The sequence below is a fragment of the Elephas maximus genome, chromosome 4 (genome assembly GCF_024166365.1).
Source record: "Elephas maximus indicus isolate mEleMax1 chromosome 4, mEleMax1 primary haplotype, whole genome shotgun sequence".
Taxonomy (NCBI): Eukaryota; Metazoa; Chordata; class Mammalia; order Proboscidea; family Elephantidae; genus Elephas; species Elephas maximus.
The window spans coordinates 66866550-66882873 of NC_064822.1; the positions used below are offsets into that span (position 1 = coordinate 66866550).

The 16324-nt window shown below is 35.3% G+C and overlaps 1 protein-coding gene across 1 annotated transcript; it reads right to left on the reverse strand.

Annotated features, from left to right (window-relative positions):
• Window positions 1-4309: 4309 nt before the first annotated feature.
• On the reverse strand, window positions 4310-13188 carry LOC126075157 (early activation antigen CD69-like). Its single transcript, XM_049882422.1, has 5 exons — window positions 13021-13188; window positions 9070-9192; window positions 7119-7318; window positions 6652-6755; window positions 4310-5384 (listed from the first exon to the last, which is right to left on the reverse strand). The coding sequence occupies exons 1-5, from the start codon at window positions 13082-13084 to the stop codon at window positions 5276-5278; spliced, it is 600 nt and encodes a 199-aa protein (XP_049738379.1). The 5' UTR covers window positions 13085-13188; the 3' UTR covers window positions 4310-5275.
• Window positions 13189-16324: the final 3136 nt, after the last annotated feature.

The window sequence follows — 16324 nt, forward strand, 5'->3', positions numbered from 1 at the left end:
AACAGGAGCCAGCTGCAGGATCCAGGGAGAACAAAAGCCCAAGAGACTTGCCAGAAAGTCCACTAATATTCCATGCAGACCACACTCCCAAGGAAACTTCCTTTTAACTGATTGGCTACTCACAGCTGATCCCATCATGGAAGTAATCACATCATGTCAAATCTTATCATGAAAGTGATCACATTATCATCTGACTGCCAAATTATATTGTAACTGCTAAACCACTGAGAATCATGGCCCAGCCAAATTTACACACAACCTTAATGACCACTGATGGGAACAAGGCAAGATGTCACTACCGTAATTTCTGTGACATCATTACTGATGATTTTACAAAATGCAGTTTTTTTTTTAAGGTTATAAAGATTCAAAAGAAAGAAAAATATAACATACATCATCCATAAACACAATTCTGTTTATAGAAAATCCAACAGAATCTATAGATAAATTATTATAACTAATATGTGAGTATAGAAGATAGCTTGAGGCCAGGTCAATACAAAAACATTAGTTATATTTCTACTTACCAGCAATAAACTGAAAATAAAAATTTTAAAGTAGACTGTATTAGCTTTCGACTGCCTTTATACAAATTGCTGCAATTTTAGCAGCTTAAAAAAAATGCCTATTTATTATCTCACAATTTCCATGGGTCAGAGGTATGGGCACAGTGTGCCTCAATTGGTTTTCTGCTTAGGATTTACAACAAAATTAAGGCACCTGTGGGATTGTGTTTCTTTTGGGAAGCTCGGTGAAGAATGTGCTTCTAAGATTATTCAGTTTCTCTTGGTTATAGGCTGAGGTCCCTTTTTCCTTCTTGGTACAGATAGACCATCTGGAAGGAAAGAACAAGGAAGACATCTGTTTATATCTTTGGCAGTGAACTACCACTTTAAATAATAAAAAAAAAAAGGGTAGTGATTTTATGGAACCACTAGATGGCCCTGCAGCTTCTGGGTGTCCACCTAGTGTGTGGGGGAAGTTCAATACTCAGTTTAGCATAAGGACTTTTGAAGGAACTTTTGAAGCAAACTTATTTTTAATATTAGTCTCTAGAAATTAGAGTTGCATTTTAAACAGTGAAATTTTCCTCTTCAACAATCCTATATTTGGACATGTTTAAAATAAGAGTTTTTCTTATTAGAAAAACAATGCTATTCATTAAAGAAATTGTGGACATTATAGAGAAACATAGAGGAGAAAATAAATATCTATATTCCTACAACTGAGGGAGAACCACTTTGTTTGCCTCTGTAATTTTTTTTCTCTCTCAGCATATAGAAACATGAAATGTGTGTATATATTTGATATTTATCAAGATAGAGTCTTAAGGTATGTTATTTTTAACTGGATTAGCAATAATAGCTAGAGTATCTCTCATATACATAAATATTCTTCTTCATTGTTATTTTTCAGTGCTGGTGTAACATTTCATCACGGAGTAGAATCACACATATTTAATTAAATCCCTAGTTTTGGCTATTAAGTGGCTTCTGATTTTTTGCTATTAGAAACAGCCCTTTCGTACCCATTTTGTGGTTATGTCTTGTACATCCAAGATTATTCTTTTAAAATTCCCTCAAAAGAAAATCACCACATTGTAGGAAAAGTATGACTCATTTAAAGTTTTTATTAATTTTTGCCAAGCCATTTTCCAAAGGTCAAACTAAATCAGTTTACATGATCACCAGCAGTCTTTGTGGGCATAATTTTTAACCATTTCCTCAGAATGTCATTTGTATTTTTTATCAGCTATGATATATTATGTGAAGAAGTCTAGACAAATTCATGAAAATTGAGAACAAGCTTGGAAAGATCATTTCTATGTCATTAATATAAAAATCTTGAATCAGTTGAATACTGACTATAATATTTAACATTTCAATGGCATTTTATCCTTTGCAACCCCAGTGGTACAGTGGTTAGAAGCTCAACTGCTAACCAAAAGTTCAGCAGTTCAAATCTACTAGCTGTTCCTTGGAAACCCTATGGGGCAGTTCTATTCTGTCAATTGGTATATATATATTTTGTTGGATTAATTTTGTTGGATTCCTATAATTATGTGAAAAAAAGCAGATGAGATATTATTCCCATTTCCAGAGGAAGAAATTGAAATTATATTGAAAAAAATCAATCAATAGAAAACACGAATAACTGATAACTGATAATAATCATTAGCATATATTAATATAATTAATTATCCAAGGTGAACATAGCCTACTTATTTAACATTTTGAAAACTAGCTAAAAGTTTGAGTACAGGAACAAATAGAGTATCTGTAATATTCTGCCATAGCACTCTACATGTTCACATCATAGCCTCTATCATTAAAAAAAAAAAAAAAATTCCACTGCCATTGAGTTGGTTCCAAATCAAAGCAACCCTATGGGACAGACTAGAGCTGCCCCATAGAGTTTCCAAGTAGTGCCTGGGGGATTCAAACTGCTGACCTTTTGGTTAGCAGGAGAAGCTCTTAACCACTACACCTCCAGGGTTTCCACCGCTATCATGCTGTATTATAAATGTTTATTATCTGTTTTTAAAAATAGACCATAAATTCCATATGTCAGTTGCCATGCCAAATTTTCTCAATATTTTAACTCTACTACTTTTTTTTTTTTTACTTATCACAGTAAACTAAATCAAAACAAAAAAAGCCATACACACACGCACAAAACAAAACAAACAAACAAAAAAAACAATGCCTTTGAGTTATTCCAACTTACGAGGCACCGTGTGTTGCAGAGTAGAACTGCTCCATAGGGTTTTCTTGGTGGCAATCTTTATGGAAACAGACTGCTAGATCTTTTTTCCATGGTGCCTCTGGGTGTGTTAGAACTGCCAACCTTTAGGGTAGTAAAACGCATTGCAGAGTTGATTCTGACTCATAGTGACCCTGTAGGGTAGTCAAAAACTAAAAACAGAACCCAAACCCTTTGCCATGGAGTCACCTTTTGGTGTTTTCTATGAGCCAAGTACTGGTCTAAGTTCTTTTCATATACTAATTTTCTGTCAAACAGCGTTATGAATTACATATTATTACTTTCATTATTTTATATATGAGGGAACTGCAAACAGAAAAGCAACTTGCCCATTGTTCCCCAGCTAGTAAGTGATAGAGGTTAAACTCAGACAACATAATCTGGAGCTTGGGGCTCTTAACAGCTCCGCTTTCTACTTACATGTTTCGTAGGACACAAATCCCAATACATTCTATTTTCTACCATGATCCAGGAGTAGACTGTTATTATGAATGATAGAATATTAGAGGTAGGTCATTTGTTTCATTTGATAACTGTGGAAAATGAGAGCACCGAGGTTAAGAAATCTGTGTATTATTTATCACTATGCAAGTGTCTAGAATCCATCTTTTCTTTTCAATATCCCATGTGACATGTTGAAAGATACCACAGATATACATTTCCAGCTTTGAGAGAAAGAAAACATTGCAAAACACATTAAAAAAATTCTTTTGAAGATAATAGAATTATTTCTAACTAATATATGACATGAAGATCATGTAGTGCCTCAGTTCTATTTAATTAATGATTTTATGTAAATTACTAAAATATGCATAGCACTTCAGTACTGAACAAGATGCTTTCAGAGTACTGGTTTTGAGGACCACTTATCATCTTACTGGTGAGAGAATGACCTCAAGGATAGGTCCCCACCTTGATTCCAGAATGACTTTAGGTGTCATCTAACTTCTCTGGCCTCTTCAGTATGAGGATGATAAACAATAAGATAAAGAAAATAATAAAAACAAAGAAATTGTTTAAAAAAAAAAAAAAGCCATAAATTCCTCCCAATTCAATTAAAACATTTACAGAGCATCTGCTCTATACAGAAAAATAGACCCAGCCCTCTAGGATACCTGTGTGAAAACAATTTGAAAAAGCTTAAACCATGTTATAAGTGTAAGGTCTTTTATAGATATGATTTTTTGTTAATGTTATAGTATTTTGTTTATTTTCTGCTCTCTAAAACCAACCCATTGGTGTGGTGTCCATTAAACCCATAGTGACCCTATAGGACAGAGTAGAACTTCCCCATCGGGTTTCTGAGGCTGTAAATCTTTAAGGAACCAGACTGTCACACCTTTCTCCGGTGGAGTGGCTGGTGAGTTCCAACCACAGACCTTTTGGTTAGCAGCCAAGTACTTAACCGCTGTGCCAGCAGGCCTGTTTCTGGTAGGACATAATTTTTAATGTATTTTAAAGAAAGGAACACTTCTTGGAATCCATTTTGATTCTACTTTTATTTTCATCTACCTAAAAGCAGCTTAAAATTGTACTGAATACAAAATTCAATCAAGTAAACATGCTTTATTGCACATAGAAAATACTTCACATGAAGTATTGCACACGATAGAACTGATTAGGGAAGGCACACATTTATCATCAGATAAGACTGGCATTATTCCACATTTAAACAATACAGAATTTTTCCTGATAGGGATTTGCCACATTATATATTGCACATTTTCCAACACTTTGATCTACTTTATGAATATTCCTCTTATTCTTTGTCTTTTCTAGGAAAAATGCTGTATGTAAAGTTTTAAAGACAAAAAAAAAAAAAAATACTATTGAAAAAGACCAGTGTATATTGAGGAAGTAAAACAAACAAACAAAAAAACCCAAAACCAACAAAAGACATAATAAATACATGATAATCCTACTCTTTTGGGGAACAAAAGTTGCAAAGTAACTTAACAAATGTCTACTAAGAAAGAAATATTACAAAGCTTAATTTCTCAGGCATTTATCACTTTTACATGTTCTCTGGGTTTAAGAAATGCATTTTGAGCTAATATCTGTGCTAGCAATTACCATTCTCTTTGCTTACATTCAGTTATTTTTACTACCACCATCTTACTCCTTCATACAGTACAAATGCATGAAGGGTATTCACTGATGGTAGTTCCTCAACAATAAATATTAAACTTTTTTTTAATTATTATTATTTCTGTATTAAAAAAATAAAGTGCATCTGAAAAACATTAGATTCATTGCTGTCATTCATTGGCCTAGTTGTCAGTCATCTTTTGCTGTTTCCAGAGCATGGAGGGAGTATTCCACAAGGCAGTTTTTTTCTGGAATTTCTCTCCTTTTTCTCCACAGTCCTGCTTGGAAGAAGATTTCTAAAAAAAATTCAAAGTTTCCCCCCCCTCCACAAAGTCCTTCTAGGAAACTTCTGATGATAGAGCAGTGTCCACTGTCACTCATGTCCTTTAGTTCCATGAGAGTCTATGGCAGATACGTTTTTTCATTAACTGGAGGGTTTACTACATATCCAGTGTAAACGAGTTTGGCATTCTGCAGTGACGACATCTGTGCTATTCAGAAATGCACAGTTTTTAGACCCCGTCAGGTTGAACCTGTCAAGCAATAAAGAAATTTCAAATATTTTCAGTTCACCATTTCCATCCAGTTACATGAGAAGACACTTTGTGGTGGTGGTGGCCTCTGCTTTTTTTGCTTAGCAGGAATGCATGAGGCAAGACTTTGCCAGTCAGAAAAATCATAACCTTGTGGGCAGAGACAGTAGAAAAAAATCCAAAAAATAATGTGTGGAAAGAAGATTTAAAGCTAAGAATAAAGAACTACATTAGGATGTCACCAGAGGAGTGATTCTTGGCGTTTTTGAGTTCACAGACCCTGTGAGAAATACTTCCTGGAAAGAATACACATTCAACATTCATGCATGCTTGTTCATACAATTTTAGGGTCCCATATCCATTCATGGATATGGGACCATGGGATACATATTAAGAATCCCTTTTCTGGAAACTTGCATTTTCATCTCCTTGATATTGCACTGATAATCACTACAAAACTACTTCGAAAGCCAGAAATTTATTCAATTCTGAGTGTTCAGATGGTGAAGATTAGCACTAAACTTTATAATTCCCTACAAATTTTAAAATTTAGTTTTATTGCTAGTAAAGGAAATAGATTCAGTATCTTTAATTCTGGGGCAACTTTTCTCTCAGGTTCATAGAATCTTCTAATTAGGCATTGAAAATATTATTCTTTATCCCTGTGGAGATAGAAACTGGGAAGTGTAAGAAAGAACCCTTTCTAACAACTGCCTCATCAGTAAAATATAAACACTGGATTGGAAATGTTGCTTCTTCTTTTTTTTGTTTTTTCACAATTGTAATTATAACTGGACTATTTCCAAACTAACTATGGTAAGTCTATTACTCACACTAGAGTTTGCTGAGAATATGACTGTTGTGTGTCATCGAGTCGATTCTGACTCACTGCGACCCTACAGGACAGAGTAGAACTGCCCCGTAGAGTTTCTCTTTACAGGAGCAGATTGCCAGGTCTTTTCTCCCACAGAGCTGCTCGTGGGTTGGAAAATTCGATTAGGAGCTGAGTGCTTAACCATTGTGCCACCAGAGTTCCTGAACATATGACTAGAAGCATTAGTTGTATGAGTTCAAAGAGGATAAAGAAAAAAAAAAAAAAAGGCTTTCCTTAAGGAATACTAGAATATAAGAATGCAAAAGAAGTTGTTAGAGCTATTCTCAGAAAGAGCAAAACCTTCTTATTGAACAGTGCTTTGAAAGGAGAAGAGGAAAATGGCTCCCCTGAGCTGGCAGCCTAGGGAAAATAAAGAGAATTGTGGAGACTTACCAGTTGTTAAATTCTTCTCCATTTGACCATTTCCGTGTATGACCAGTTTCATTTTTCAACCCGATCCAGTGTTCAGTTCTACCCACATATCGTTTTAGAAAGACCTTGAAGAAAGTGCAAAGAAAATATATATTAAACAGCTCCTGTGGGTAAATATATAATAAACCCTGTTTCTCAGAAGCTGCAATTAAAAGCATCATAGCTAAGCTGATTACTTATTATTTCTATATAGAATCATCTCATTTGGATCCCTTATCTTTGAAGCTAAGCAATCCAAACAAACTTAAAAGACGAAATTCAACTCTCATTTTGACCTCAGACTGATCATATGGTTTTCTGTGGCTCGCTTTCCCTACAGAGGGGATAAGTACAATATCTTCTCTCAGAAACAGAGTGAAGACACAGATTAGTGCTACAAAATAAATTATCATTGTTTATGAAGATATTTTTGAATGCTAGGATCTTACCATCTCCTTTTCAGAATCTATGAGTGCAAGAGTAGCACCGTGTTTAGAACAAAAGCTTTGGGCTGAGGTCCAGCTACTTGTCATAGTGGAAATAAAGTAACATTTCCTTTGGTATCCAATCCAATCATCCGGGCATGGAGAAACATGGCTGTCTGATGGCACTGAGGCAATATATTGTCCTGGACAATTGTATTGACCCACTGTGAACAAGAAAATGGTTTATTAGTAACAAACAGAACCAAATGCCCACCAGTGGCCTCACTAGAAGGGTGTGGGGGATGCAGACCACACAAGGTGACACTGTCAGAGGAGGTGACACCAAAATGACTATCTATAAAATTCTTGTGCAGTGTTTTAACAGAAATTTATTATTATTTTTTAAAAAATCCCTGTAGTTATAACAACAAAAATATTTTTGTAAGCCCAATTTACATGTGAATCAATATACCCACAAGGCTAATACTCTATGCTAACTTACTTTTTGAACCTTCTAATACCCTCCAGTCAGAACTCCGGTCAGAACTGTCATTATTACCCAATTACAATGATGCTTCAAATCACATGGTTTTGTCTGCACACAGAGAAACACATTCTGTTGTTTTCATTACTGCTGATGTTTTTATATTTTCTGATTTTGCCAAATTTTCTAGTGTTTTAGCTATAATACTGTGATAATTAGTATTTGTGAAATTATAACGTTTTTGAGAATGAACTAGTATTTAAAGGAAAAAGAGAAGCATTAAAAGAGGCTTCCATTCATTACTAATAATGCTGTAATTCAATGTAGAAAGATTTTACCAAAGAATTTTGTTGTTAGTATTCATATAACCTAAGAAACATTGCATTTAAGCAATTTACAACTATATCACAAATTATTCTATGATTAAAATTATTAATAAACGTTACTAAAGTTTTTATATGGTCTGGTATGGGAGGAGGTCCATGGGGTGGCGACACCATGGGGTGGTGACAGCACTGGGTGACACCAACCCTAGTGATGACACTTATACCCACAGCATGCAAAACTAATTCAGGGGATTCTGTGCTGTGCTAGGTGACAAAGTAAAGGATGAAAACCAAGAAGGAGCTTCTGAGAAGAATAAGGAGAAAGCAGATTTTCACCTTATCTGATCTTCCATTGTGTCTAATCATCACTGTTCAAGAGATGAGATATAAGGGATGTCTCTGCCAGAAAGTTGCAGGAATATACAAAAAACCAGAAAATAGTCTTTGAACTAGAAAGAGTAAAGTACATTATAAATTCTAAGTAAGGTGTTGAATCTAATGCTGAGTAAGAGGAATTTGATAATGCAATAGATATAACAATAAATTGAGAGATGAAGGAGGGAGAGGAAATTATAGGGATGTAATTCAAAATTTAGAAAAAAACTGGATGGGGGTGTTTCATGAAACTGTAAAATTTCATGTTTGTTAAAAACACAAATGCATCTTACTGTATGTATTGGATACCATGTCACTGCTGGCTCTATGGAAGCTTCTAGATGCAGTTTTAGTTACCCATCCACCATTCTGTGACCTTTTAGGTAAAGGATGAAAGGTTGTACAATTCCTTATAAATCTATGGCTTAGATATTATTTTTTTCCGCCAAAGATGAATGTCCACTTACTTAGAAACTAAATAAGTTCCCTTCATTCCAGGTATAAACACCTGCTTAAATGTAATTATCTCTTACAGTAATGTATAAATCATAAATACTTTTAATATTCATAAAGAAATTCTGGAAAATTCAAAAGCATTGCATTGATCATCAGAGGAACATGGGATTGTATTTAGTATTGATTAGGAAATTAGCCATCTACAGTATATGTTATGATCCTAAGTCAATCAGAATTTCTGATTAATTAGATCAAGCCCATTACTATTGATTTCAACTGGGAATGCTTATTACAGCTAGGGAGTTCTGAATGCATTCATGACTTGCTGACTCACCTGATAAGGCAATGAGAGCTACAATTAAAATGGTGATGAAGACCACATTCACTACAGCACATGGGACAGGGACATGAAGCGACCCTTCGTGATACGTTGCAAAATGGGAGCTGGTGGCATTACCTGAAAGGGAGAAAGTTGATGATGTGGTCAAGTAGGTTCTACAAGTAAGATAGGGATGTTTGTTATCCTCTTGAGTTAGTTCAGTGAAAAAAGTAGTTATGTATCTCCCCACATCCTTGTATGAAAATTGTAAGTTAAATTTCTCTAAATTTTGAATGAATTGGAGTTTCCTGGTGGCTATAAGGTAAATAATCCAGGAGTAATATTGAGGCCCTAAACTATCTATGTACTTAGATACCACACAAATTCCAAGTTTATTATAATTGTATGGTTTTAATCATAATTAGAACATTTATACCGAAGAAGACATAAAAAGAACATCCCAGGCACAATTCCTTAACCTCTCTGTAGTAACTTGCTGTTTGAGGTGATGCTAATGAGGAGGGAAAATGTGGATAACATACTAAAATAAAATATTTAACTAATATATAAAATCTACAACTAGAATGGCTAAAAGTAAATAGAATGGCTGTGCCAATAGTTGGTGAAGATGTGGAGCAATGGGATTTTTTGTATACTATTGATAGAAATGTAAAATGTAAATATATTTTAGAAAATTGTTTCCTTTGAAATTAAATGTACACCTCTCCTAGGATCCTATAGTACTACTCTTGTGAATTTCCCCAAGAGACATGAAAGCATGTCTGCAAAAAGTCTTATACAAAAATGTTCATGGCAGCTTTATCTGTAAGAGCCCAATAACAGAAATAATCCAATTATCCATCCTTGGGAGACTGGATAAACAAATTAAGGTATATCCATACAAGTGACTTCTACTTAGCAATTAAGAAAATAAGGGGAAGATGAACAACGGATATACACAACATGAATTAAAAAAAATCTAGTCACAAAAGACTATATACTTTATAATTTCATTTACATGAAGTTAACGGATAGGCAAAACTAAGCTATGCTGATAAAAATCAGAAAAATGATTACCTTTATGTATGTGGGAAGGCCTATTTAACCAGAAAGGCAGGGGCACAAGGGAACATTCCTTGGTGATGGGAATATTACACATGCTAACTGGAGTCATAGTTATACATTGCCATGATTCATTAAACTGTGCTCTTATGATTTGTGCATTCATTGTATGTAAAATACACCTTTTTGAAATTAAACTATAATTCAATTAAAATTTGTGAATGAACATTAAAATATATGAATTTCCTAAAAAAAGTTAAAATAATAGAGAAAACAGTTTTATAGACTAAATATTGGGTCTGTAATGGTGAAACAAAGTCAAAGTTTTCTTTCACCACTAAGAAAAATTTCTCTGGAAGAATGTGGAATATGAACATGATCTTAATTATGTTTCTTAGTTACAAAAAAACTAGAAAGATAAAAAAAGAAAGATATCTATTCTAAAATATAAGCAAATGACTGAGAAAGGAGAGAGGATAATTTTGTAACATATTTTGAATTTGATATATGCAAGGATGAGCTATCAGGATTTTAAAACAAAATCCGACCTCACAAGAAAAATGTAATCCCCTATTATGTTCTCAAAACTGAAATATATTACTTGAATAACATTATAACTGACCATGAAAATAGTCTGCAAATGCAAAAACATCCCTGTTCTCAAAATGGATGACTGTTATAACTAAAAGGCATGTCTATATATGATACATCTTGAAATCCGTGAATTTTGTTTCCTTAAAACATTTATTTAAAGTTGAACTGGGCTAAGAGGTATTACTCTCCCTCATATTAAATTATCATATACTCGGTGTCAGGATCAACTTTTGTGTCTTCTGGGGTTTCTATTTCCAAGCATAGTTCCGCATCCAGATTTTATAAGAGACAACTTTACTTCACCGTATCTAGTTCTATCACCGGAAGCAGCCATTGATAGGGTAGCAAGTCAGAGCTCTGTCTAGTTTCACTTCTTACCATGTGAGAGTCACTCATGCTGCTTGAACTTCGTACAGCAACAACTCTATTTCCTTAGGAAGTACTCACTCAGCCAAATATTCATGCCCTTCAGAATCTAACTCAACCCATCAGCTCACCCAGTGCGTAAGAAATGACTCTTAGGATGGCACTTTATATTCGTTAGTGGGTGGCACAAAGAGCTAAGTGCTTGGCTGCTAATCAAAAGGTTGGTTGTTCAAATCTGCCCAGAGGCACCCTAGATGAAAGGTCTGGTGATCTATTTCTGAAAGATCGCAGCCATTGAAAAGCCTGTGCAGCACAGTTCTACTCTGTAACACATGGGGCTGCTATGTGTCAGAATTGACTTGACAGTAACTGGTTTGGTTTGGTTTTTATTGTTACCCACACTTTGGTTTATCACCTGGGTGACAAAACATCTGACAGCAAGCTTCCTCTCCGATTCCGGGTCCTATTCATTAATGGAGAAGTTGAAAATAAATCCACCTATTTCTTGCTGAATCACCTAAGAATGGTGTCCAAGGGTTGCTCATACTAGTAAAAGCAACTACAAGAGCAGTGTAAACTAATAATTCAACAAAAAATTTGCTTAATTTCAGGAAATTAAAAAATTCCTGCAGTAGATACATTTTTCAATTATGCTCTCTATTTATTGAATAATAAGTAGAGAGCATAATTGAAAAGTCGCTATGAGTCGGAATCCACTTGACGGCACTGGGTCTTTTTTAATTATTTAATAGTTTCATTGTTATCATTTTTTTTTTTTCTTTTTGGCAGTTCAACTGAGCTGTAAAGTTACTGTTCATCTGATTGTCTAAAAAAAATCTAATGCCTTGCCCTTGTTGCCCAAGCTTGGATTTATATTCTTAGGCAAAAGACAGGTTTATCAGAAGTCATTGATGCTCTTGTACGATAAACCAGTCTCATAGACACACACTCATAAAACAATCCCTTTCTCTACATTGTTCTGTGTCTGTTTTTTCTAACACCCCTTTTATTTCTAGATATCTCCTGCTTATAAGTAAACCCTAGTTCTTCAGTGCTAGTTTTTTGGGCACCTCATTTATTAGGGAAGAAGAGGGATTAAAAAAAGAAAAAAATTGAGAAAGCCTCATGGCAAAAAGGTATAGAGAAGCTAAGGAAAAAAAACTCAATTATGAAAGAGATATGTTGACAGAATCAATGGATAGAAGAGAAGAAAAGGTATATAGCTAAGATGATCAGATTTTAATTAAAAATAAAGAAAATGACGAACATGTCTGATTCATGCAGAATTTGAAGCCAGTGTTTGGGAGGGAGAAACAGAAGGATGAAATGGAGGGAAAGAGGGCCCTAAAGAATAGTGAAGCGGAAGATTGCATTCCTAAGAATTCTTTCATGACATTCTCCTAATAAATTACCACTGGGGCACTGTGAGTGTTCAGATATTTTTTAGAGCTATTCTCTCAAAGGTTGGAAACCTGCACATTTCCAATAACTGGAGGATACTGTCATGAGAACATGGGCTGAAGCACACAGAAAGCATTCAAAGGGTACAGGGAGGACAATCAAAGATGTATTTGCTTATGTGGGAAATAGAATTTTCCACAAGAAGTGGGAGTGCTCCCTGGAGTGGGCATAGGTGGCTATGGCAAAATGATAGAGAGAGTACTGGACTAGGGAATTTTAGTTTTCTAAAAAATTGAGATGATGTAAACTAAAATAAAGAAAAAGGTCCTTCAGGTTCTGAAATTCACCGTTGTGGGTTTCTCTCAACTCTCAGCTATCCTATCTTCTCATAGCTCCGAAGTATTTACCTCTTCCCATTTTCTCTTCTATTCTGACTGAAATAGAAGGTAAGTTCTCCAGAAGGCAAAGCCTCATTTCCCCCCAACTATGTACCATTATATATTATATGTATTATCAATATATAAGAAATTAGATCTGACTTACTTTGTCTTCCTGTCTCCAGATGCATGGAGCTGTTCTCTGTTGTAGAATGATCTTCTGAGCTCATCTCCAACCTGCTCAAGTTTCCCTGGTTAATCTTGGGTTAAATCAATCTGCAGAGAAAGTCTTTGCTGGAGCTCTTCTTCAGTCTGGATCTTTGGATCATCTTAGCATTTATATTCCCTTATGCTGTCTCCGCCCCTTTCCTCTTACTTCCTACTGGCTCAACGATTACGCCAGTTCTCTTTAACTTACGCTCCAGTGGGCCAGTTTACGGCATGTTGTTGTGGTGAGGTATGGGCTTTCCCTGCTGTCTGAAATGTGCTTTCTCACAATTGCAGGTGTAGCATGAGGGGCAAATGGGATTTTCCCAGAAACCCAGGTACTTGTCCTTAAATTTGGAGTAAAAGCAAAGAGTTTAGGAGGCAGCATAATCTAAGTAAAGAACTAAAAATTAGGAATGTAAATCAGACTCCTTTGATTATAAAGTTCAATTCTGCGTGTATCATCCTAGGTATTAATTTTTGCTATTTTTTTTCAAGATTCCTATCTTTGAGATGAAAATATTTGGGGGAAGGAGTGTATAATGAGTGCCTGAAATCTCACTCATCACTTAACAACTGGTAGTTTTTAAACATCCACTATGTGCTTGACACTGTTTGGGCTCTAAGGATTCATCATTGAGTAAGTATGATAAGGCTCTATTCTCATGGATCCCCCTATTCATTCTGGAAGAATTTTACTTAGGAAGCTATGATGAACTTTCAGAAGTGTGTCATTCACTTATTCCCTGGGGACTAGTTCTTTCATTTCACCAGTTTATGAATATTATTTGGTAAGTAGTTACTTTAACGCAGGAAATAGAAAGTTTGTGGCTACAACTTCCTCGCTGTGTTCTGAAATCGTTTAAATTATCTGCTTCATTTTCTTGTTAAATTTTACTGTTATTTAGACTTCCTCTATTTCATCTTGGTAATAACTTATTTTTTTAATTTTCTGCATAGATTCTAGGTTATTCTGTTCACATACCTTTTGAGGCTCCAGATGTTTGGAGTATAATTTCTATAAAAACGAGACATTGCTGTGTTATGAAATTCATCCAGGAAAATTAGTAAGGTCAATGCAAAATGAATGAAGAATATCTATAAATGCTGACTTAATGGGGGAAAGAGACTCAAAGTACCACTCTGGTTAATAATCTTTGTGCCTAAAATTTATTTCATCATTAATATCAGTTTTTTTAGACTAAAGAGATTTTGTTTTCAGAAAAAAGCCTTGGTGAAAATGTTAGACTTCTGGAGTCTCTCTGAGTCAGAATTGACTCCATGGCAACGGGTTCATTTTTTTTTTTTTGGTGTGTTAGTTGGATCCCTGGTGGCACAGTGGTTAAGAGCTTGGCTGCTAACCAAAAGGTCAGCAATTTGAATCCACCAGACGTTCCGTGAAAGCTCTATGTGGCAGTTCTACTCTGTCCCATAGGGTCGCTATGAGTGGAAATCGACTCAATGGTAATGGGTTTGATTTTTTTCGGGAGGGAGGTTAGTTAGGTCATCATGTGTTGGTCTGCCTAAGGCACAAAGAGGCACATGTTGGTTCTAAAGGGCCTCTTTGCTTCCACTCAATTTTTCATTTAATTTTCTTGTATGTTTTCTACATAGCAGCTAGAGGGCTTGTTTTATCATTAAGTCGTATAATTTTGTTAAGGTTTTGAATTCTTCTCCCTGCCTACTCTCAATGGATTCCTATCAAAATTACCATTAAATCCAAAATCAAAATAAACAAACAAATCTGTTGCTGTCAAGTTGATTCCGATTTATAGTGACACTATAGGACAGAGTAGAACTGCCCCATAGGGTTCTCATGAAGTGGCTGGTGGATTTGAACCACTGACTTTTGGTTAGCAACTGAGCTCTTAACCACTGCACCACCACAGCTCCATTAAATCCAAAGACCGTATCATAGTTCAAAACGCTTTATACAAGTTCTGGCACCTGGCTATCTCTTCTACAATTCTCCCCACTAGTCACTGCCCACTCCAACAGTAACTTCTTTGCCGTTCCACAAAAATGGCAGGCACACTCCTACTACTACAGGGGCTTTGCACATTTCCTAGAAGATTCTTCCTCCAACTATCTTCATGTGTTACTCACTCCGTTAATTCAGTCACCTGCCCAAAGGGATCTTTACTTGCCATCAAATCTAAACCAAAGCTAACGCTCTACCCACCTTTATCTTTCTCTATAACATCTGTCAATATCTGGCATCATATCATTATCGTCTACTTTCCTTACTAGGATATAAGCTACTTGGGGGTAAGGATATTGTCAGATTTGTCTCTTCTGTGTCTGTAACCTCTGGCACAGTAACTGGACATCATGCTTGGTAAAGTAGAGGGTCTGTGAAAAAGAAGAAGACACTAAACAAGCTGGACTGACACAGTGCCTTCAACAATGGGCTCAAACATACCTACTGTTTGTGAGGATGGTGCAGGATTGGGCGTGGTTTCATTCTGTTATACATAGGGTCATTATAAGTTGGAATCAACTTGACAGCACCTAACAACAACAGTATATACTCAACACATACTTATTTAGTGAATGAATGAATGAATGAATAAAAATTTCGTATGAAAATTATAAAGGTTCCAAAATATAGAGAGCTACTTAGGGAGGCTTATGGAATTTTAGGATTGAGAAATATACGGCCCTAGACTGTCACAAGATAGCAAATGTGCACTTGGATGCTACTGATGAATGATGAAGAAGGAGTTAAGTTTGGTACTTAAAAAGAAATAGCAGGATCTATTGTTAACATTTTCGTTAATTTCTTTGGGTTAAAGGGACTTCATCTTTTAAATGTTTATTTATTCTCTTATAGTTAGGAGATTTGAGTTAAAGTCCAGACTGTTCCATATCCACGGTGTTGTGAAGAATGTATGAGATAATATCACTGTTATAAATCTGCAACATTATTTAAACTCTTCCAAGTTGATGGGATATAAATAGAGAGAAAGAAAATATCCTTGAACATACTGATAATCTTTCGATGAATCTTTTCCAGGTGCAAAGAAGGACTTTGCTACAGTTGATTGAACTAACATAGAAATCATGGCCCAGTTATACCATTACTAATATACATTTTCTTCTCTGGCGATTCATATATAAACATAGAAATCTGATATCCTTAGCTGGACACTAACTATCCTTGAAGTTTGAATATTCCAGAACAGTTAGGCAGATTGGCTTTATGGAAAATAAAAACGAAAAAAACAGCATTTACAGCCAGACAGATGATCATCTCCAGCAGT